The sequence below is a fragment of the Denticeps clupeoides genome, chromosome 12, assembly GCF_900700375.1.
Source record: "Denticeps clupeoides chromosome 12, fDenClu1.1, whole genome shotgun sequence".
Taxonomy (NCBI): Eukaryota; Metazoa; Chordata; class Actinopteri; order Clupeiformes; family Denticipitidae; genus Denticeps; species Denticeps clupeoides.
Window position 1 is genome coordinate 1,410,246 of NC_041718.1, and position 22,163 is coordinate 1,432,408.

Genomic DNA, 22,163 nt, shown 5'->3' on the forward strand with positions numbered 1-22,163 from the left:
GACTAAAGCTTAGAGCTGTGGAAAATGCAGACAACCTGGTCTAAAATATTTGTACATTTTATAAAACACACAGCACTCTATTCTAGTCAAGACTAATGTAAGCATTTAATAAATTAAATGTGCTTCTATAGTCATTAATAAGCAGGACACAATAATATTAATAATATATTACTATAAAAAAGAAGTTGATCTGCCTGCAGTTTTTGTCACGTGTTTATTATTGCTTTTCTGTATTCTGTATTTTTCTGTATCCCTTCCCAAAACTTTTTTCACCAAGATGCCCCAGTCAACTGTGAGCTCATCAATAAATGCAGCGACATCCTGTCTTGCACAAAATCTGCATCGTTTATAGTTATTCTTTCACCAGCAACATAAATCAAAGCAGCAGATTCTGGATATTGGTGGATCCCCTGGGTACCACAGACAGCAAACTGGATTAGTAAGACACAACATTCTTAACAGCGAAAATACCATAGTAACACAGTAACACTGTGACATGCTTCACTTGTAGATGGTCAGGACATTCAACCCTAAAGCCTGAACAAATACAGGAGGAATACTGGGGCATTGTATTCATGGAAGAACAACATTCAACCACAAAAAAACATTCAAACTTATTAAAAGTTTCAACAAGTTTATTTGTACCCATAAAGTAAAGATTTACAATAATAATATAAAAAGAAATGTAAATAATTACTGCAGGCAATAACTGCTGTTATTATTATATAAATGTATAAATATTCATTTTATCCTTATTTATATTATTGGTAATTTAATATTATTTATTTAATTCAATACAAGAATAAAAGAAAAACATCATTCACAATGTGTCATATGTGTAAGGCCATCAAAAGATGACAAAGGACCAGACATGGACAACATGCTGTCCAGCCATTGAGAGGAATTATGAAAAAAATAAAAAATAAGAAATAAATATCAGACAGAGAAGAAACTAAAAACTAATAGTCTTGCTTTTCTAACTGAATCCTGCTATGACACCAGGGAATCAGGTTGCCTCCCCAAACCTCAGGTGGAGCACAGGCCTGTAGCACGGCACTGACATGAGCACAGAGGGACACAGGGAGCCTCTGGTGCAGCAGGATGCCTCAGCTATGGTTCAGATACAATCAGTGGTAATGCTTCTTATTTCCGTGTCACTGTCCTCTTAAACCCTCTATGTCTCCCTTCTTTGCTCTACCTTTTACTTTCTACTTTTACGTTGGATCAATTTCTTTCTATAGAGTGGTTCCAGACCCTATTTCCAGTAGTAAACCATGGTCAGTGGCACAAGCACAGCAGTGGTGAGATTTGTAGCGGCCATTGTTAATGACCTCCACTGTGAATACGGGCTACTACAGGCCTTGAGGAATTTGAGTAATATGCTTTTTGATCTCTCTACCCCTAGGAGACTGTCTGCTCAAATGCACATCATACAATTAAAACCAAGAGCCACATGGCCCAAAAACTTCACTGCCTTATTCATGCATGTATTGATGGATGTAATTTACAGTGTAAACCCCTTTATACAAATAAGACAAAATTATTAAATGTAAATATTTATTTACTGGGGGAAATAATTCATATTTATTAAGATTACTAAATAATTAATGTTATATGTGATTATTTGCTTCCAGCATCCAGGGTGACCCCTCACACCCCTCAGAATGTTTCCATCCTACATAACAGCCTGGAGGAAATGGTAACAGTCTTGCTTCAGGTCCTTCCACAAAATAACTATTGGATTCAGGTCAAAATCCAAAGAATTAATTTTATTTGTAACCATTCCTTTCTAGAGTGAGTTTTATGCTTAGGGCCATTGTGGGTTAACACTGGGCACGCCTGTTCACACCTGACTGTTAACCAGTTGATTAGAAACAATTCTAGTTCTATTTTGCCGTACACAAACGTTGTTACCAGCCACTTTATTTAGTATCCCTGTTATTTAGTATCCCTGTTAGACATCTAGACATCGTGAAGACCTGATGAAGTTCAAACCAAGCATCAGAATAGGGAAGAAAGGGGACTCAAGTAACATTGAACGTGACAGGGCTGTTGGTGCCAGATGCGCGGGTCTAAGTATTTTTGAAACTGCTGATCTACAGGGATTTTCATGCATAACCATCTGTAGGGTTTAAGAGTAAAGGTTAGGAAAAGAAAAATATCCAGAGAGCAGAATTTGTGTGTATGAAACTGCCTTGTTGATGTCAGAGGTCAGAGGAGAATGGGCAGACTGGTTCAGGATGACAGAAAGGCAACAGCAGCTCAAATAACCTTGATTGTCAAGCTGCAGAAGACCTGGCTGGTGGTTTGGATGTTAAACTGCTGACCAACCCTTTAATGACCAAGAGTGTACCATCTTCTGATGGCTACGTCCAGCAGGATAGTGTCACAAACCTCAAATCCTGTCAAATGTATGTAATATTGCATATTGCTCATATAACTATTGTCCTCAGTAAATTAATAATTAAGTATAATATTTTGTCTGATTTGATTAAAATGGGTTCTCTCTACTTTTAGAGTGTGAAATTCTGACAATGTTTTAGGTCGTTTTCTTTCAAAAAAACAGAAAATGTAGACTCTTTGTTAGATTGTAAAACTCTCTGGTAAAGGAGACAGAGGGGGGTATCCCTTCTTATACCCATGTTGGAGCTTAACGGAGTGTAGACCCAGCCTCACCGTAGCAGCCACCACTCGGTTCTCTCTGCATGTCTGCTGCATCCAGAACTGCAAGTGATAAAAATACTTTTTAATAACACTCTGACGTCTCTTCTGAACCCAGAGGAGCATTTACTGCCTGGCTGGGGTGCATATAATAGATTGTTAGTAGTAGTGGAAAGAGGTTCATTTGTATTCATTTTAAGTATTTGGTGAGGTTGCTTTCTACATTCTGACCTCCAGGCCAGTTTTAACCACCCCATCAGTCAGCAGAGATCCATCACCAAAGATGTCCACAATTTATTCCCTCTTTCTGCTCTCCTCCTCTCATCTTGTCCTCTTGGGCAGAGTAGCTCATAAACACAAATTGTCCTCAGACGATGCAGCTGGTTATTGCAACATATTTCTCCCAGAAAAAAAAGGTGTGGGTCTTAATATTATTACGTTGTGGACACCCTTCTAATGTATGTTCTTGGAAGGTTATTGCCATAATAAGCACCAGATCCAATTTCAATGCTTCCATTCCACTCATCAGCCACCAGAATTTTTTTTATTGAGTTCAGTAAATGGCGTAGTCTGTCACTAAGTAGTAAAGGAATGCATCATGGGAACCAGGTGGTGGTGAGGTGAAGGATACGAAAGGCTCTTGAGAAGAAGAGGGGATGTCATGCATCTAACACTTGCACACTAGGACCCGGTAATCCCCTCAGTCCATCTGAAAGGGTCAAAATTTGGTTCACGTGGGGAGGGGTTGTTATTTTGGCCCCATTTGGAGTGCTTCTATCAACCATGAGTGCCACGTGTGGCAGCGTACACACAACCTGTGAGCTGTTCTCCACAGTTCATCAGCCCGTGCGTACATTTTGTGACAGACCGAGGGCTCTCGTGGCTGATGTCAACTCTCATGTAGTCCTTGTCTAGTCATGGACTGGGATTCCTGAGAAAGAACCAAAACAAAACCTGCTTAAATAAGCAATGACCTACTAGCTCCCTGGAGATCACGTTTTAAATTAAATTACTGAAACCTGATAAGCATATCAAAAAATAATTCTGTGAAAAAGATTTTGAGATCAGCAGCCCTCCTCAGGCAGCATGCAGCAGCCTTTCTTCTGGTGTGTATCTGGTGTCCGTGTGTGTGTCTGCGTGTCTACATGAAAAAAACATACATTGCCCACGCCTTTATGTTTTATGTAAAAATGTAAATTAGCATGGACATTAGTCTTGGTTTGTTTACTTATTTATTATAAATATAAAATATTCCAAATTTCTAGCTGCTATGCATATGTAGAACAACACAATACAATAACATCACTAAAGGACCAGTGACCTGATGGTGCTTGCCTGTTGTAACTAGACCAGTAGGCTAAGCTTCCATTACACAAGCTTTAGAACCTTTAATCCCATCTTCTTGATAGTAAAGCAGAACAACTGGTGGCAAACCCCGTTTTTTTTTTTTCAGGAAAAGAACATGGAGCCGAGTCGCAAACTGCTCACACATGAAATTATGATGAAAAAATGATCTACAATTCATTGATAGTACCATACTAGGCACAGTGAAGGGTCCTGAAGATCACATAAAGTAAACTGCACACAACTGGCAGGTGGACACCGCAGAAATTCCCATGAGTCAATGCCATCCGCTTGCCACAGTGTTTCTGGAAGCTTCACACACAAAACACAGGCATGCATACACATGAAATGAAAAAGTTCCTAAATGGAAAGACTGGAAGCAGAAGATGTTCATGTTCAAACCCTCTTAACTCCACAAACTTGCACAACCCTCAGCAGATGTGTTTCATGTCCATGTTTCAGGTTCTAAAGTATGCCTTCTATTTAGTGCCTGCAATCAGTAAAGACATCAGCGCGCTGACAGAGAACACCACAAAGCAGCTGGCATCCTCAACTCTACATTTGAGTGTCTGTTAAGCAGAAACTACATGTCTGGAAAGCAGTAGAGTGGATCTATAATCCCCACAAATGATTTAGACCAAAATGTGTCTCCCACAACAGCCAACAATTATGAAAATGAGGACAAAATCCCCCTAACCTCAGATTCACCTTTGTTTGTAAATCTTCCAAATCTCTCTCAATTGTCTACCGGATGTGACAACAGGTTTATGTGTCTATGGGCCCTATTTTGACATCAGGGAACAGGATGAACATGAAACTCCGGGCTGAACTCCAGGCCTGGAGTAGCCCCTGCCAGACTGGATCATGATATTACCCCCCCTCAAAGGCACAACCTCCGGCAGTGCCACACAAAACGGTCCATGAAGGGGGGGGGGGCGCGCCCCGCTAGGACGTTTGGCACTCTCCTCATCTCGGTTATCACCGGGAGCACCTGAACTGTGCGACGGGTCTCCTTTCGTAGGCCATCGAGGTCCGGCCGCACGAATTCGCCGGTATTCCCCGCCTCCGGAATCGCCAGGGGGAACATGGACAGCGTGACAGATCCTCTCGACCCCACGGTAGCTTTCGTAGGCTCTCGAGAGTCTGTCACGATTGGGGTAATGATAAAAACATGCCATGGATCTTGGGCAGGAAACTGCCGATTACCGGAGGTGCGTCGCTGGAATCCAGACAAGATGGCGGCGTTGGGGGGCGTCCATACATGGAACCTTGGAACTCCACCAGACATGGAACTATGGGGCAGGCGTCCTCTCGACGAACCACGGCTCCTTGGATCTCAGCAGGGCGCCGTCGGCTGCGTCCAAATATGGTCGCGATGGCTGGACATGGCGAGGAAGCAGGATGCATACGCACAACGTCACAGGACAGGGGTTTTTACTACATAATATAAAGGACAGGGGAAACATCTCCACACAATGATGTGATGGCGAACAGACACGGACAGGATAGTTTTATACAATGATATACAGGTGATAACAATCAGGGAACATTACACAGGACGAACATGAAACCTCTGCCGGCCTGGATCGTGACACACACACACACACACACACACACACACACACATATATATATATATATATATATATATATATACACTAGACCTGTGAGGGTGACCACACCAACATCAATCCACCACCAGAAATAACAGGCAAATCGTCACTGTCAGAATCTTCCTCAGTACCAACCAGGGTGGCTCTACACAAGAGATCTGCTCCACCATCGCACATACAGTACTTTGTGGACTGGGAGGGATACGGCCTGGAAGAACAAAGCTGGGATCCTGTGTCCTGGAACCTTGACAACACCTTTATTCAGGACTGTCACCATGAGCAACCGGTGCGTCCAGCTCCAAGGTCCAGGTGGTCCAGCAAGTTGTGGTGTGCAGAGCCATGAGGCATGCCTCAAGAGATGATGCTGTCACACCCACAGCCTGTCTGCTTCTGTTCTGTCCACATTAGTAAGCTTTACAAAAAAATATAGACAAAATGAAGACAGAAGGCCCTCTCCATATACTTAATGCAGAGCACTATTCTACCAATCTCAGGTTCTGTCACATTATCAAGCACAATCCATCTGCAGAGTAGAAGCGGGTATGGCTATTGTCCAAAAATGCTTTTTGAAATAATTTAACAAAAAAAGACACATCTCACAGATTCTCTGGCATTTCTGCTTCACCTTGAATTGGAAACTGATCCCCAGAGAACCATATAACAGTAATAGCTCGAAAACTCACTGTTGCCGAAAGTACACATGCAAAGCTATCACAAAAACACATAATAAAAAATAACAACTCATTACTGTTATTCTCCTTACTCCTTACACGGATTCTTTACTATTCTCATTATTTCATTATCATCATCTATATATATTCTCATATATTTTACTGAGAATAGTAAAGTAGTTTTATAGTTGTATAGTAAAAAGAGATTAGTGTTCTTCTCCTGTCTTATCTTAAACAAGCTGTACACTGACTGCAATTGCAGTGTCATCTTCAAGGAAAGATATAATCAAATATTTACAAAATGTGAGATACTGTATATTTCATGAATCAGATTCTTCAGAGCTCCTTCATCCTCTCTTTACCTTCATGATTGTTCCATGCAGCACTGGCATCATCTCAAGCAACTTTATGTAAAAAAATGTTCAGCTAATAAGGAGCCATGAACTAGTTGTTGTGTGTTGTGCTATGGCTTGGTAGTGGTTTTGGTCCCCAGATGCCTATTGTGGAAGTCATAGTTACTATATGTATTACCATTGTAGATTAAGAAAAAAATAAGCAAACCTATCAATCATGTGGTCACTGTCCTATTGATAATCTTCTTAGAAAAACCTAATTTAAGTATATTATCTTAATGTGTAGCAGTCGTCCTCCTTGTAAATGAAAACATGTCAACGTTTTCTATAAAACCTCAGCAATCAGTAGCTTTATTCAATGATTCAGTAAGTAGTAACTATGTAGAACCCGCATCTGGGCCAACTCACAGGTCTTAAGAGTTTTACCAGGTTAAATGTTGCCCAAAGGTTGTACGCTTCTGGCGACTGAGTGGAAGCAGCTCAGTTCAAGTAGACTAAATGGTTTACCTGCCCACCAGGCTGCTGCATTTTTCAATATGACTGCACCCATGGCCTGGGTCTCCCCACTGGGGAAACAAACTCGGCCCTTCACCAGGCGTGAGACAGAGCTGCTGGGCAACTGCACACGAGCTAATAAATATGTCCACTGTCAGTGTAACAGTAAATGAAACACTAGGCCCCCTGTGACACACACACACAGTCCAACAATCACTGCAGTGTAGCACAGAGGCATATTTAGATCAATCAAACACCCAGTATGAACCCAGTGTCATTCAGTTGTCATGTCAGTCATATTGATGAAATTGAACTTCACCACAGAAGCCATTCAAGTTCAGTGACAATTTGTGTATTGTGTATTTGTGTATTGAGGTATAAATCAAGAGGTATAAAATATATTATTATTAAGGGGTTGTAACAGCCTATTGGATAACACAGCCCCAAAGTTACAGGTTACTACCATTGTGTCCATAAGAGTCTCCTGGGGGACTGTCCCTGTAACTATGAAACGCCCCACCACGGTCTGACCTGATTGTCTCAACTCAGAGAAGAATCCACTGAACCACAGAGAAAGAAAGCTGTAGAACCTGGTGATTTAATGAAAGAAAGGTACAGTACCATTAGAGACACCAACAACACTAGACAGAGCTCTTGACATAAGAAGAAATGTAAAAGAGCTGTCTAAAGGTAAATATTTATTTTCTGAAATTACTGTCGGCACTAATGATGTCTGGTTAAGGGTGCTAGTAGCCTAGTGGGTAACACACTCGCCTATGAACCAGAAGACCCGGGTTTGAATCCCACTTACTACCATTGTGTCCCTGAGCAAGACACTTAACCCTAAGTTGCTCCAGGGAGACTGTCCCTGTAACTACTGATTGTAAGTCGCTCTGGATAAGGCCGGCGAGAAGCAGTTTCCACTAGGGATGTGCTATACCACTGGTTTCCTTTGTGATCCGATACCAAGCAAAATTCAGGTTGGTATTGTCAATACTGATAACTCATACAAAATCTACATTTGTTTTGAAAATTTTAATAAAAAGTGCATGTCCTGCAGCACCATGAGATTTTCTGGGGGACGGGGTCAGCTGCTCTGCACGCGCATCTGCAAGAAAGCGTCCCTCATTTGGGGTTGAGAAAGTTGGCGACCCTAGATAAAGAGGAATTGGAAACGGGGAAAGGGAACATCATAAGTGACACCACTCTGGCCAGGAACGTGACTTGACTCTCAAAAACCTTAAAACACACTGTCTCAGAACAGAACAAGACTTTGTGACAAATGACTGAGCTCTAAATAGCAGCTTGCTTCATCTGTCAGGTTTGCAGTTCAATACTGGAGCCCGGAGCTCTGATGCAGGCATGCTGAAATAGGGAAGACATCAGGTGTGGGGAATCAAGGGGCGGGGCCTGCAATCCTGTCATCCCAGGATCCTCCTTGTTAGATAATCTTAGAAAAAAAAAACAGACCTTAACATCTTATTAATTTCCTAGAAAAGTAGAGCATTCTTGATGTATTCCATTCAGGTTTTAGACCACGCCACAGCACGGAAACAGCCCTTGTTTCTGTTCTATACACTTTTGTGAAAGTCAGTGGGCTGGAAGAAGAGAAGAAGAAGAAGAGAAATATAATTTGCAAACCATAATATCAACTGTTCTGCAGACGACACACAACTGTACATCTCCACCAGATGTGGAGAAGAAACTGAAAAATCTAAAACAAAGAACTGTGTAATGGACATTAAAGAGTAAATGAACCGCAACTCCCTCATGTTAGACTGAGAAGTCAGATAGATTTCTTCAACCAAGGCCAAGCCACAATATTTGTAATAATTTTACAAAGTAATATTTGTAAGACATCATTTTTTCACCTACATAATTTTTGAAAGGCAAACACTTACTCTGCATAATGCAGAAAAACTGATTCAAGCATCAACGTCAAGACTAAATTACTGTAATTCTCTACTTATTGGATGCCCTATCCATGACATTTTAAATGTTAAAACACACATATGCTATGACACTCATTTCACCTAGACTGTCCTAGATTTTCCACCGGGGCCATGTTGCACTCAACATGTGCACAGGCATCTACGATAACCACCCAGTCCCAGCCACTGACATTTAATCTGTCTCTCTCTAAGCTACTCTAGATCCAGGTTCCTCACCTAATATTTGGCTGTAGCAGGAATCAAGTCAATCAAGAGTAGGCGTGTACTCGGTAAAATACCAAACTGAATTGTGCCCTTTGGTTTTGCAATTCATTTTGAAATTGGTCACAAAAAGGTCCAGTGAGTGAACATTGACTGGGCTTTTGTCCATTGGAGTTTACAGTTTATTATGCAGTCTAATCTATCAAATTCTAGATCCAACAGTCTAAGATGCCACACTATGAACAGTGAAGCAGAATTTACAGCATTACGTTTACAGCATGTATCAGATGCCCTTATCTAGAGCGACTTACAATCAGTAGTTACAGGGAAAGTCCCCCTGGAGCAACTTAGGGTTAAGTGTCTTGCTCAGGGACACAATGGTTGTAAGTGGGATTTGAACCTGAGTCTTCTGGTTCATAGACGAGTGTTTTACCCACTAGGCTACTACCAACAATTTTTACACCCATCACCATTTCCAGCCAATGCAGGACCATTGACAGGCAAGGGGAACTTATATAAATGTTAAATAATCTCACAAAGTGAATCTGTCATGTCAGGGGACCTTTAAAAGTGTATTTCACATCTGTTACAAACCACAGCAAACACCAACAGTCTATCAAAAAAGTTTGTGAACAGACCTACCATGGCACTTCAGATAAATCACAAGAAAATGATCTATATGTGTTCTCTTTACGCACACAACATGTACCAAAAACAAACCAAAACCTTTGCACCCCTGATAATGACTTTCTGCAATCAACAGTGAATCATGGTCAAACTTTCAAGTTTGTTGCTGCATTTCTGCCAACGAGGATGGACATTTGGTAAGTCAAGGTTGTTTTGAACCAAAATGGTGATTTGATATAGATTTCTCTTCTCTTGATTCACTGCATTTAGTGTCTTCTTCTCTTTTCTTTTAATGTCCACATAAAATGATCCTGTACATAGGGAGCTGGAAGAACGGCATGGACAGAATGGGAATTAGTAGGTGGCAGAGAGGACTAAAAGAGAGGGGGAGAGCTCTAATGTACGGGATGGCTGGGAAACGGTGCTCCTCCATAATAGATGATGATTTGATGGCTTTATGTAACAGCCTGCTGTCTATGCATGTTCTCTGTCAAACGAAGCTGGAGAACAGTGCAGTGCTAAACTTATTCATAACAGTCCACAGACAAAGGACATCTGTCCCAGTCCAGATCCACTTCATCCTCAACCAGCACAGCCTCTAGAAAAGTGAAAAAAGGAAAAGAGTTTGGAGGAATGACAAAACACAGATGAATTGGGAACACATACTTGCTGCTTTGAGGGTATTGCGAGTAGTGCTCCAATGGGATAATCAAATGATCGGAAAAAAGACAGTGAACAAGTGAATGTATAAAAAAAAAAAAGTGATACTTAAGCACACTATTCCAAGTACACCTCACAAAAACATCAGAAGGAGATGTGGGACAAAAAAGAAGACTAACAAATAAAGGATCAGATAGAGAACTTCCTCCAAAAAGAACAAACAGATGGAACGAATCTAGGGATAATCTGCACAAAATAGACAATACTACACAGTAAAAAAATATGTCAAAATTTCGGAGTAAACCTATTTTAACCTAGATAGATTTTTTACAACTATGATTTAAAAGTCAGTGTAAAGTTATGCAGACACGCAGTGAAAATTCAACTGTACCTAGTGTGGATTAGTACCAGTATTATCTGAAACAGAATAAAAAATTTAAAAAAATAATATTAATATTGACATTCAGTTTTGTATTGTGTAGGAAAATTAAAAGTGAGAACGTGTACCTACATACAATGACATGTAAATCAGTCTAATTCTGTGGTAGTGGCCTAGTGAATTAGACACTCGCCTATGAACCAGAAGACCATTGTCTTCTGATCAAGAAACTTAACCCTTAGTGTCTCCAGAGGGACTGTGCCTGTCACTACTGATTGTCAGACGCTCTGGACAAGAACGTATGATAAATACCATAAAATGTACAACTAAATGTTTTTCACTCAACACACACACATGAAAAGACATTTACATTTACGGCATTTATCAGACGCCCTTTTCCAGAGCAACTTACAATCAGCAGTTACAGGGACACTCCACCCAGAGCAACTGGTTAAGTGTCTTGATCAGGGACACAATGGTAGTAAGTGGGGTTTGAACTTCTGGTCATAGGCGAGTGTGTTAACCACTACGCTACTACCACCCATGACCATAGTTGAAAATGGCTTAGTGAAAGTGAAGTCATTGTCATTGTCATTGTGAAACACAGAACAACACATGGTGCACACAACGAAATGTGTCCTCTGCATTTAACCATCACCATGAGAGAGCAGTGGGCAGGCATAAAAGGTGCCCAGGGAGCAGTTTGTGGGGACGATGGCACCTCACTGGCAACCTTCTAATTACGGGTCTGTTTCCTTACCCGCTAGGCCACCACTGCACCCTGCAGAACCTACTGAGACTCTGAAGCCTTGTGTTAAATGATCCCAGGAATAATCTAGTACACATACTGTCATGATCCGGTCCGGCAGGAGTTTCATGTTAGTCTTGTGCAATATTCCCTGATCGTGTTCACCTGTGTATAATTATATAATTGTATAAAGCTAACCTGTTCGTATCTGTTCGCCGTCGGGTCATTGTGTGGTGATGTTTCCTCTGTCCTGTTTATTATGTATTAAAACCCCTGTCCTGTGACATTGTGCGTATGCGTCCTGCTTCCTCGCCATGTCCAGCTAGCGTGACACATACAAACTAATTCTGATGGTTTGTCTCATCCTCACGTCCCATGTATCTCATACATTTGTGTGTTGCATTGCTTTTTGATGGAGGTACCAAACATCTGAATTCTTGTGTCGATTGTCTCGGTAGTATAGAACTGCATCTGCTGAGAAGACCGGTCATCGAATTTGTCCTGTGCTCCTCTGTCACAGTCTGGTTGGGAGCGGACTGCAAGAACTGCAGAAACAATCTCTAACCCTCACACTCTGGAACCATGCAGCAGATAATATAGGTCTAAGATAATAAGTCTGTACACCAGAAGCAGCCATAACAGGAACAGCTTCTTCCCTCACATAAACAGCTAATCTATAAAACCATGTTCCAAATCTAATACTACTTGGGCTACACACCATACTTTTTATAATCTGAATTGTATTTTGTATATATTGCTCTCTACTGTATATTGTACTGTATTGTACAGTTTTGCTTGAGAGACACCAAAAGCCAGAACCAAACTGTGATTCTGCCAATGCACTGTTTGGATACTGTCTCTATAACAACAGCAGAGCCGTGAGTAAGAAGTCCCTTCTTTATCTCACACAAATACCACACATGTTGGCCATAGTGTCCATACACTGAGAAATGCAGCATGAGAGGACAGCAGCATAAAGGACTACCACCGAGCTCAATAATGACCAGATCAGGGCTGAGCAGGGTCACAGACTTCAGCACAAATTCAGCCAGAAAAACCCAAACACAAGATCCGCCAACAGGGCTGACACCGCTGGAGAGCAGAGAAAACGAGAGAAAAACATTAAACTGTGTCTGAGAGATAAAAGCGAACTTTTAGTCTGTGACTCCTGAGTGGGAGGGGGGCTAAATTTTACATCCGCAGATCTCCAGCATCGTCCGCCATCTGCACATACACGCCACGGGCAGCATCAGCCTTTTGCGAGATCAAAAAAATGGGATTCCTTTTAATATGTAGGTACTGAGAAATTGTGTGAAGGAAAAAAATTTGTCAACTGCCATGGGAAGTAAAGATCCTGACAGCTTCAGACAGCGCACATTATTGAACACCAAGGTAAATAGCTTAGATTGCTTAGTCCTTAGATTTGTGATTATTAATTGATTTTGCACCAACCTGATCAAGGTACACAAAAACACCAACACAACATACAGAGACAGAGTTCCCTTGTAAGGAATCGCAAAAACGTTTAAGTAATATGCCAGTAAGCACACGTTTCAACTGTGGCATGCGGATCGGCATGGAGCCGGGTCATTTATGCACGCTTAAACCAGTCTGTACAGGAGTACGTCATTAATATGTGATTAAGGTCGATGCAGCGAGGTTGCAGGCTCCAAGTAACCTCTATATCACACCGGTCAAAGAGAAAAAGGTCACGCATTTCCATCCACAGGACAGAGCCTTTGATCCTCAGAATCTTTTGCCTTGCAGCTAAGAGGAACTACTAACAATTACAATAACAATGGAAAAGTGGGGAAAAAGTGAAGTGATTTACCATTATGCTTTCAGCCTGTGGTTATTCAGCTTTCTGTGCTTTTACTTGCATCTATATTATTATATGTATAATAAGCATATGTATTTTCGATATGAAGAAGCAAGAGCTTCTTCACGTCTTGGGCATGCAGACTTTTCTGAAGGAAACAGAAAAGCACTAATTTCATTGCAAGGTACCAGCAGCATCCTCACAGCAGGACTGTTTGCGGGCCTTGCAGGAAAATAGGAACAAATTGCAGACTGCATATAAAATGGAGCCATTCATATACATGTCCACAGGTGAATATGACCAGAATAATCGGGGAACAAAGACCAATCTCCACTTGAAGGTCTGTGGATCCAGAACACTGGCAGGGGCCTGGGGGCATGACTGAAAACAACTGAAATCTTGCGTATATTGAACAGCCACAGAGGTACAGAGGGATTCTGGGAGATGTAGTTGTAAAAACACAACACATTTTTGTAAAATGCAATTTATGTGAATTTACATGAAGAATTATGTACATTAAATAATTATATCCATAGCATCTATATATTTATATGCTTATTGAGACTGGATATGCCTTCCATATGTGTGTGTGCAGTGTGTGCATGTTAGGGGTTTAGAGCTAAGGTCAGTGAGTCTGCAGTGATTCCCCACAAATAATAAACCCTCAGGCAATAAATATACACACACATATGCACACACACACACACACACACACACACCCAAACACTCCTTCCACAGACCACATGCATGTGTATTTTGTCTTTGTGCACACAATCCAGACAGACACACAGCACAGCATTCTGTAGCAAACACACACACACAGTCACATTTACCATAAGCATAAGCACACACACATGAAAGTGAAAAAGTGAAAGTGATTGTCATTGTGAAACCCTGCAGCACAGCACACGGGGCACACAACAAAATGTGTGTTCTGCTTTTAACCCATCACCCTTAGTGAGCAGTGGGCAGCCATAACAGTCCCCTGGGGAGCAGGATTCGAACAGGCAACCTTCTGATTACGAGGCCACTTCCTTAACCACTAAACCACCACTGCCCTGTATTTTTAATCATAATGGCAGCGTTGGGATATGCACAAGCAGCGAAAGATTCATTTCTTTGTATGGCCACAAACTAAATTCAGTTTTATGGAATAAAAAATCTATCATAAAATGTATTACATAGACATTTATGACATGACATAGACATTTTACAGACATAGCAGAAGAATATGCTAAATCTCTGCAGGGACTCCCATAGAGGAGTCAGGTATTCAGTCAGTCATCCTTTAGAAAAATGACCACCACTAGGAATAGAGGACCCACCTCATGACATACAACATCAAAATTTGACCCAAACATTCTTAGAACACGGGAACCCTTTTTGTCCAGAGGTCCTCCTCCCATCATTATGCAGCTGACTGCGGTGAATCCCGGTGATTTAACGGGATTCAGCATGGTTGAGTCATGTCCAGGAAAGTGGGTCACTCATGCTTTAAGTATTAAGAGGAAGAGCTGCAAATGAGCTAAATATAGACAAGAGATGATTCTGTGCTTCAAGACCAGTGACACGTGAACTTGTTCTTCATTTTTTCACAATATACACAGGAAAGCCTTTCCCACCTAAATAAAAATCTTTGGCCCCATCCACACAACCTTTTTTTTATTTCTAACCATCCAAACAGAACCGGTGTTTTTCTAACATTTAAATGCTGTAAATGTAACAGTTTCTAGAGTGAAAATTTCACCAATGTATTAGCCCCAGATCCAGAGAACTACAAGCAAAGCAAGGCAAGTTTTACAGTGCCATTTACAGGTGTGGATCGAGGGTTAAAACAGCATTCGGGATGTTCTCACCTGCACAGGATGTCTCTGTGCAGGTGACAACATTTCAGATAACGCTACTGTGTGGACACAGGTTTTTAGACAACCTGATTGAAAGAACTGGGTCATGGTATTAATATAATTATCTAAAAATACTCAATAAAACAATTAATTCTATAGATCCCATCAGAGTCTACAGACAAGCCGTAAAATATAGGAACATGTTGTCCAGAATAAGCAGTCAATCATGCTTACAGGCTTGTCTTAATTAAAATTTTGATTAAAAAGCCTTTTCCTGGTGTCAGAAATAATTACAGACCAACGAAGTAGGCTTGGTGGTTAGTTCTTCCTCTCCAAGAATGATCGAGTATTTAAATGATTATATTTCTATGGCGTCTACACAGATGCACAAAAACCATGGAGAATACAAGAACTCATCTCTCCAGATAACCACAACCAAGACCTTCACCACCAGTGCAACACCAGCTAACATCTCCAGCCAAAGAATGCTTGATACCTCACTGGCTGACTGAAGAGTTGTATCCACTGTCCTGACTGTGTTTCAGTTGAACCCAGTCACTCCGAGAAAGGAAGAGATTGGGAATAAAACAAGTAAGTGTACTGCAAGGCTGACTGTGCATGGCATCCCTGCCACATAATAATGGTGCCTCAGTATATCCGCCTCTTTACTCTCAGTAATGATTCGATGGATTCGATGGATAAAGTTACTGTTGGTAAAGAGTGACGGTTGTGTCAATGTGAACTACACAATACAGAAATGTCAAACTTGTTACTTGTTACGTCCCTGGACGTATGCTCCCACATGTTCTGTGTGGCTGGCTGTGAATTTGTGTCCTGTATCTTTTAGGTTGACTTTGTGGGAGGAGTTAAAGCCTACCAGCTCCACCTACCATCTGCCTATTGGTCACCTCCACCTACTGTATATAAAGTGACTTCGGATGGTGTTCAGGAGGTCCCCAAGGTCTGCTAGGCCCTTACTCTTTTGGGAGGACCACAGGGACCACGGAGATCTGCAAGGATCTCCGTTGGGGATCTCATTTGTGTGTGTTGTTGCTTTGAGGTGAAAACCCCCTTGTTGTTAGCCTGTGTTAGCCTGTTAGCTTTGTGTGTGTTTATGTGCCCTTTTTTTGTTAACTTTTGTGCATATTTGAGTTATCCCCGCTGGACCATCCCTTCCTTTAGGCTGTTGTGATGTTGGTTAGTTGTGCTGAGTCTGCTGTTTTTTTGTACATCTTATTTATTTAATTCTGTAAATAAAATAATTATTTGTACGCTTTTTTTGGTTATGTGTGTAACAATGGACCTCCTCCTCTCCTCCTCTACTAGTTTTGATACTACAGGGGAAGAAAAAAAAATCATATTTTTAAAAAAGTGTATATACTACACTACACTTATATATATATAAAAACACACACACACACACACATATGTGTGTGTGTGTGTGTGTGTGTGTGTGTGTGTGTGTGTGTGTGTGTGTGAAATGGAGGCTAGCCTTATGTTTTAAACTGCTCATTTACTCATTTTTAAAAAGCTGTCTGGTCCGGTCAGGTCAGGTCGAATCCGGGCCAAATCCTGTCAGGGTTGAGCCGGGTCAGGCCTTTTTGGCCTGATTACAGCTCTTAAGCACAGCTTTCCTTATAGATAAATGTCCCCTATTATGAGAATGTGACTTTGTGACATTAATTCGAGTTCCCCTAGCCTGTCTATCGTCCTGCAGTGGCTAGGTGTAAGGTGTGCTTTGGCCATGAGCTACCGTTCAGAGAGCAGCAGCTCAGAGTCAGATCTGGAATTTGACACCTTATGTCGTCATAAGGGGAAAGGTCACCTCCCGTTTCTCATGCTTTGCCCAACTAGAGAATTTCCCACCCCTCCTCTAGAAGATTATCTCCAACAACCGTCATGGCTTGTGAAACATTGTAACTGCACAGTTATTAAATGTAAAAAAATTAGAACAAAAGTTTTTTTTTTTTAGTTCCATCACGCAAAACCAGTGGGTTCATTTTATTTTTCTGCAAAATGCTGACACGAATTCCTGTTTGCGGCAAACATTGTGGTTGGTGAATGGTGTTGATGTCACTAAATTTTATACTAAATGGTAGTATTGATAATCTGATGATCGATGTTTTTGACATTACTCTTCACAGAAAGTCATCTCAAGCTGCAGGAGCATCCAGGCTAATAAAAGATAACCACCATTACATAATAAACACCTCATGAGAATGTTATTGCAGCCAGTGTAATTAATAATTAATACAGCAATGGCCATGTCTTTACCTGACCCTGCAGCGATTGGATTTTTGTTCTTATTGGATCTTTGCTGTATCTTCTAGATATTTCTTCTGGGTGTCAGTGCTTCCGTTTGATCTGTGTGATCAAACTGTATTCTGGTCTCCCTGCACGATTTCTGTGTTACTACTGATCTCTCTAAACCTCTGTATTCTTACTGGAGCCCTATATCCCTGACCTTTGTTTCTACTGGATCCCTGTCAGGTTTGTGGGATCCTCCTGAATCAACGTGTTCATGCTTATGTAAGTGATCCTGTGTTCCTACCAGATCTCTATATACTGGCTAGCATTCAGTGTTGCAGCTGGAACTCTGCGTTCCTGTCTGGTGTGACTGCTGATCCAACAAATCTGATGCTATGATGTTGTTTCTGTGCTGCTGCTGCCGGCATGTGTGTGTTTACACAGTTGCATTTGTGGATTTGGTTAAGCAGCTACATTATCTACATATTTTCATAAATCTGATTCCCAAGTTGCAGCAGGATACGTGTGTGTTTCTGCTGCCATTCAAAAAATTATTTTGACATTTCCAAGGATTTTAACAGAAAATTACAAAAAGAATAATAAATAGTTTGAAATAATGCTCAAAAACCACATATGCTGATGCACTATGTGAAAAAACACATATGCTGATGCACTAAGTGAAAGTGAAGTGATTGTCATGGTGAAACACTGCATCACAGCACACGGTGACACAACAAAATCCTTTTAACCCATCGCTGGGTGAGCACTGGGCAGGCATGACAGGCGCCCGGGAAGCAGTGTGTGGGAAACCACAATAATAATTACAAACAATGAACTGGGAAGTTGATCTAAATCCTACACACGATCAGTCGACAGAGCTCTCTGAATTTTGATCATCGGAATCAGTCTCAGAGCCGAACTCCTGGCACAGAACCTTAGCGGTTCGGGATTCGAACCAACAACCCTCTGATTACGGGTCTGCTTCCTTACCCGCTAGCCACCACTGCCCCACAGTATTGTTTTTTTTAATGTTTTAATGCCTCTTTAATCAGTGCAACTGTAAAATGTTTTTCTGATAATCAATGAAGGAATACACTACTTTTGAAGGAATACACTACAATTAAAGGACATAATTTTCAATCAGAACTGGAACTGATAATGACTGTCTCCACATGCAGCTATTGCGTCATTAAAAGCAATTTCCAGCTACAATATCTGGACTGGAGTTTGACTCATTTGATATCTTTTTAGCACGGCAAACGATTGTTTCCGGACCCTATGTGCTTGACCGGTAGTGTAGAATCACTACCTGTGTGTTCACCGGCCGCTGCTGGATCCCTGCGCATTCATGGGGATCTCCTGTCCTCATCCGTGGGATGGGTGCGAAAACCTTCTTTGGTGGTGAGAACCCAGAGCTGCCTCGAGGGCCAGTGGGTTAGCGCTGCATTCAGCGAATCCCTACGGCGTACAAAGGGCCATTCATGGAGAGTCCGGCTGAATGGCTGTTTTTCCGCGATGTGCCAAAGGCTTAGGGAAGCAGAGCGGAGTGCATCCATGAGTTACCTCCTTCCCCTGCCTTAGAATGCTAACCCTTCTGTCTGTACTAAAAGACTGGCTTGTTTGTAGCCAAGGCAAGCGTGCAAGCGTGCACTTCTTCAGGGGATATGACTCCGAACACAACGTGAAGATAAAAATGCTCACACAGAGAACAGCAAGGGCAAACCTAACCTACTGGAAACCTAAAATCATTAAGGGTTCATCTGGGTTCTGGTGTACTGGTGCATGGTCCTCCTCCGGCACCAAAGCCACCTTGTTCTGTCAGATTCAGCTCAGCCTTGCGGCCTTTATACAGGATGATGTAGCATGCACAGATCATAACCACAGATCAAAAATTCATCCCGATAGCTACCACAAGCGTTTATGCGTTATATTGTGGTAAGGATTAAGAAAGGTGGACAAAATTATTCAGCCACAACAGAACAACCTCGCTCAGCCCTGAAAACCATCTTTCCAACGCACACAGCATCTCGTCTGAGCACCTTCTTTATAAAAAGCTGCTTTAGCAGCTACGCTGCCTCTTGGTGTCAGTGGATGCCAGGGCCCGGTGCAGAAACCATTTAAACGGGCCAGTGACAGCACTAGCAAACTCCATTCGGAGCTTATAATGGTGATAAAGTGAAGAGCGATGAAACTTCGCATGGCAACACGGTGTCAAACAAATCATTGTCAAGGTATTTAAAATGGATTCACTTCACTTATTTTATCTCTAACCACTAAACGAAACCAAGAGAGACATCAAGGGAACAGGATTATTTTAATGACGTAATTCCGTGAAACTCTTCGAGCTTCTTGGTTTTGTGTTTAGTCGAGGAAGCTGCGCACCTGTTGGAAAGGCGGCCGCGCGTCCGCAGCGCCCCCTGCTGGGCATTTCCGAGACGACGCGTAAAAAGAGCTGACTGCTGAGGAAATCCTCTAACATCCCACGTCACGTCCACCAAAATGTAAAACTAAATCCACACGTATAATAATTCATTCTGTTTTAATATTTTTTGTGGATTGAATACGGAAAATTGACTAAACCTTTACAAAACCTTCATATTTTAGTTATTTTGATTTTAAACAGTAATTCGTTTTATTTATGACTACACCTTTTGAAAAGTAGTGCTTCAAATATGTATACAGAAGCGCTGATTGTGTGAATTAGATTTTTGTTTTATTGCGAATAACATTACAAATTCCCAAATGCCAGTCCGTGTTGTACGAGGCAGTTTGTAACTGAATAGCCGCGTTCCTTCACTTACCGACACCGATTTTCTCCTCTTCCGTCGGAGTCCACATGATCCCGGCCAAATTGCCAACAAAACCGAACACGATTCAGCTGTTTCATGCAGATTCGCTCATGAAAGTTGAAAGAAAGAGAGAGATCCACATGAACCCATCGGTGGCAGCAGGACCGGCGGCGGAGAGCGCTGTCATCGCTCAGCGGATAAAGCCCGACTGTCCGCAGGCTGCGGCGATGGAACTGCGCCTGTCCGGAATCTGAGAGCGCCGTCAGTCCGGCAACATCCCCTGTTCTTTATTCAATTATTTATTCACTCGCTTTATTTATATATGTACTTATCGCGCTGCCGGCCAGCCTCTACAGAAATAAAATTCTGAACCCGAGTGGACCGGACGGGACAGGAGCGCCCAGTCACGCAGCACATGTGCGGCAGGAGAATAATCTCGGTCTCGCGTGCGCGTGGCCGCGCGCGTGCCCGCGGTTCAGCTGTTTACTGTAGCGCGCGGCCGCCGCGGCGCCATCTTCCTCCCAGACGCCACCGCAGCCGTCACCCCGTGACGGGACCGAGACACTCTCACTGCGAAAATAAAAATGAGAATAATACAATTCCACGGGAAACACTTTGCTGATCTGCTCTGTTTCTATGAATCAACAGGGTACCTCAATAACCACGTATAACCAGTGTTTTCAACTGAACTGGTTTTAACAAGGATGCTTTTAACAACGACAAAAAAATTGATATAATTTTTTTTTGTATCATACTTGATCCGTTAGGAATTTCTGATCATGTACTGTCACTACCAGTGCAATGAAGGTGGGACACACACACACACACACACACACACACACACACACACAGGGGTGTAATATAAAAGACATGAGAACAGAGTAGGAGCATATATTGGGTGACAAAAAACTATCAAATTTAGAAAACGTTTGACATGCTTGTGTTTTACAGCCTTAAAGGCGACTGGTTTGTAACAGTATTTGGCCAATTTGAATTTCTGCCTTCCTGCCACTGCTTGTGTCTGTGTCTTGTTTCTCAGTAAATGATCGGCGGTCATTCTTTTTCACATGTGGAAGCTTGGCAGTGGTTCATCTTTTGCCTGCCGCTGATTTCTCACGTTTCCTTTTCCTGGAAGGCCTAAAAGCAATTTCTGTTTTTGTTTCGACAAAGCCTGACTTTACATTCCTTTGTGGATCTTGCCCTGTCCTGTGCTTGTGAGAGAAACGTTGAATCTTCACAACGGCCTGGGCTTTTTCTTCTATTCTGGTTCTTTCCATCATTGATGACTGCCACAGTGACAGTATGCCACCAAATGTACAGATACCATGTTCGAAATCTAAAGAAAAAACTTGTAAAGTGCAGACAACATGTCAAGGAGGTCAACACCTCAAGAGACAGAAGATTCACAGCCTTGTTGTCACACCACCTGACACACTTTGAAATCCCATGAACCTCTGCCTTCGTTCTTCATATCAAATTCCAGTTCTTCAACCTATTCGTTTTAACTGTAGATTTATGAAGATAGTTTAATTTCACAAATATATTTTATGACTTACAAATAAATGTAACACCGTTCACAAATGCATTTCTCAACTCAAAAATAAATGTATGGAATGCACAAATGTCTGTGCAGTTCCATTTATTCACAAACCGATAAACCTGCATTTTCAAACCTCCATATATATGTGAATTCCCTTACATTTATGTGCTACTTTCGTGCATTGTCATGGTTTCTTGTAAGGAATTGCGAAAGCACAAGT

The 22,163-nt window shown here is 41.7% G+C and overlaps 1 protein-coding gene across 13 annotated transcripts in view; it reads right to left on the bottom strand.

The window, feature by feature from the left end:
• The window catches only part of dock3 (dedicator of cytokinesis 3), a 163,073-nt gene extending 142,230 nt beyond the window's left edge, over positions 1-20,843 (bottom strand). For 7 of the 13 annotated variants that reach the window (XM_028999406.1, XM_028999405.1, XM_028999401.1 and 4 more), the window contains exon 1: positions 20,416-20,840. In XM_028999406.1, the coding sequence (XP_028855239.1) occupies positions 20,416-20,452 (37 nt within the window). In that variant the 5' untranslated portion in view covers positions 20,453-20,840. Of the gene's footprint in view, positions 1-18,923; positions 19,009-20,415 lie in introns of those variants that run through there. The other 6 variants (XM_028999407.1, XM_028999403.1, XM_028999404.1 and 3 more) reach the window with 3 other exon arrangements.
• Positions 20,844-22,163: the final 1,320 nt, after the last annotated feature.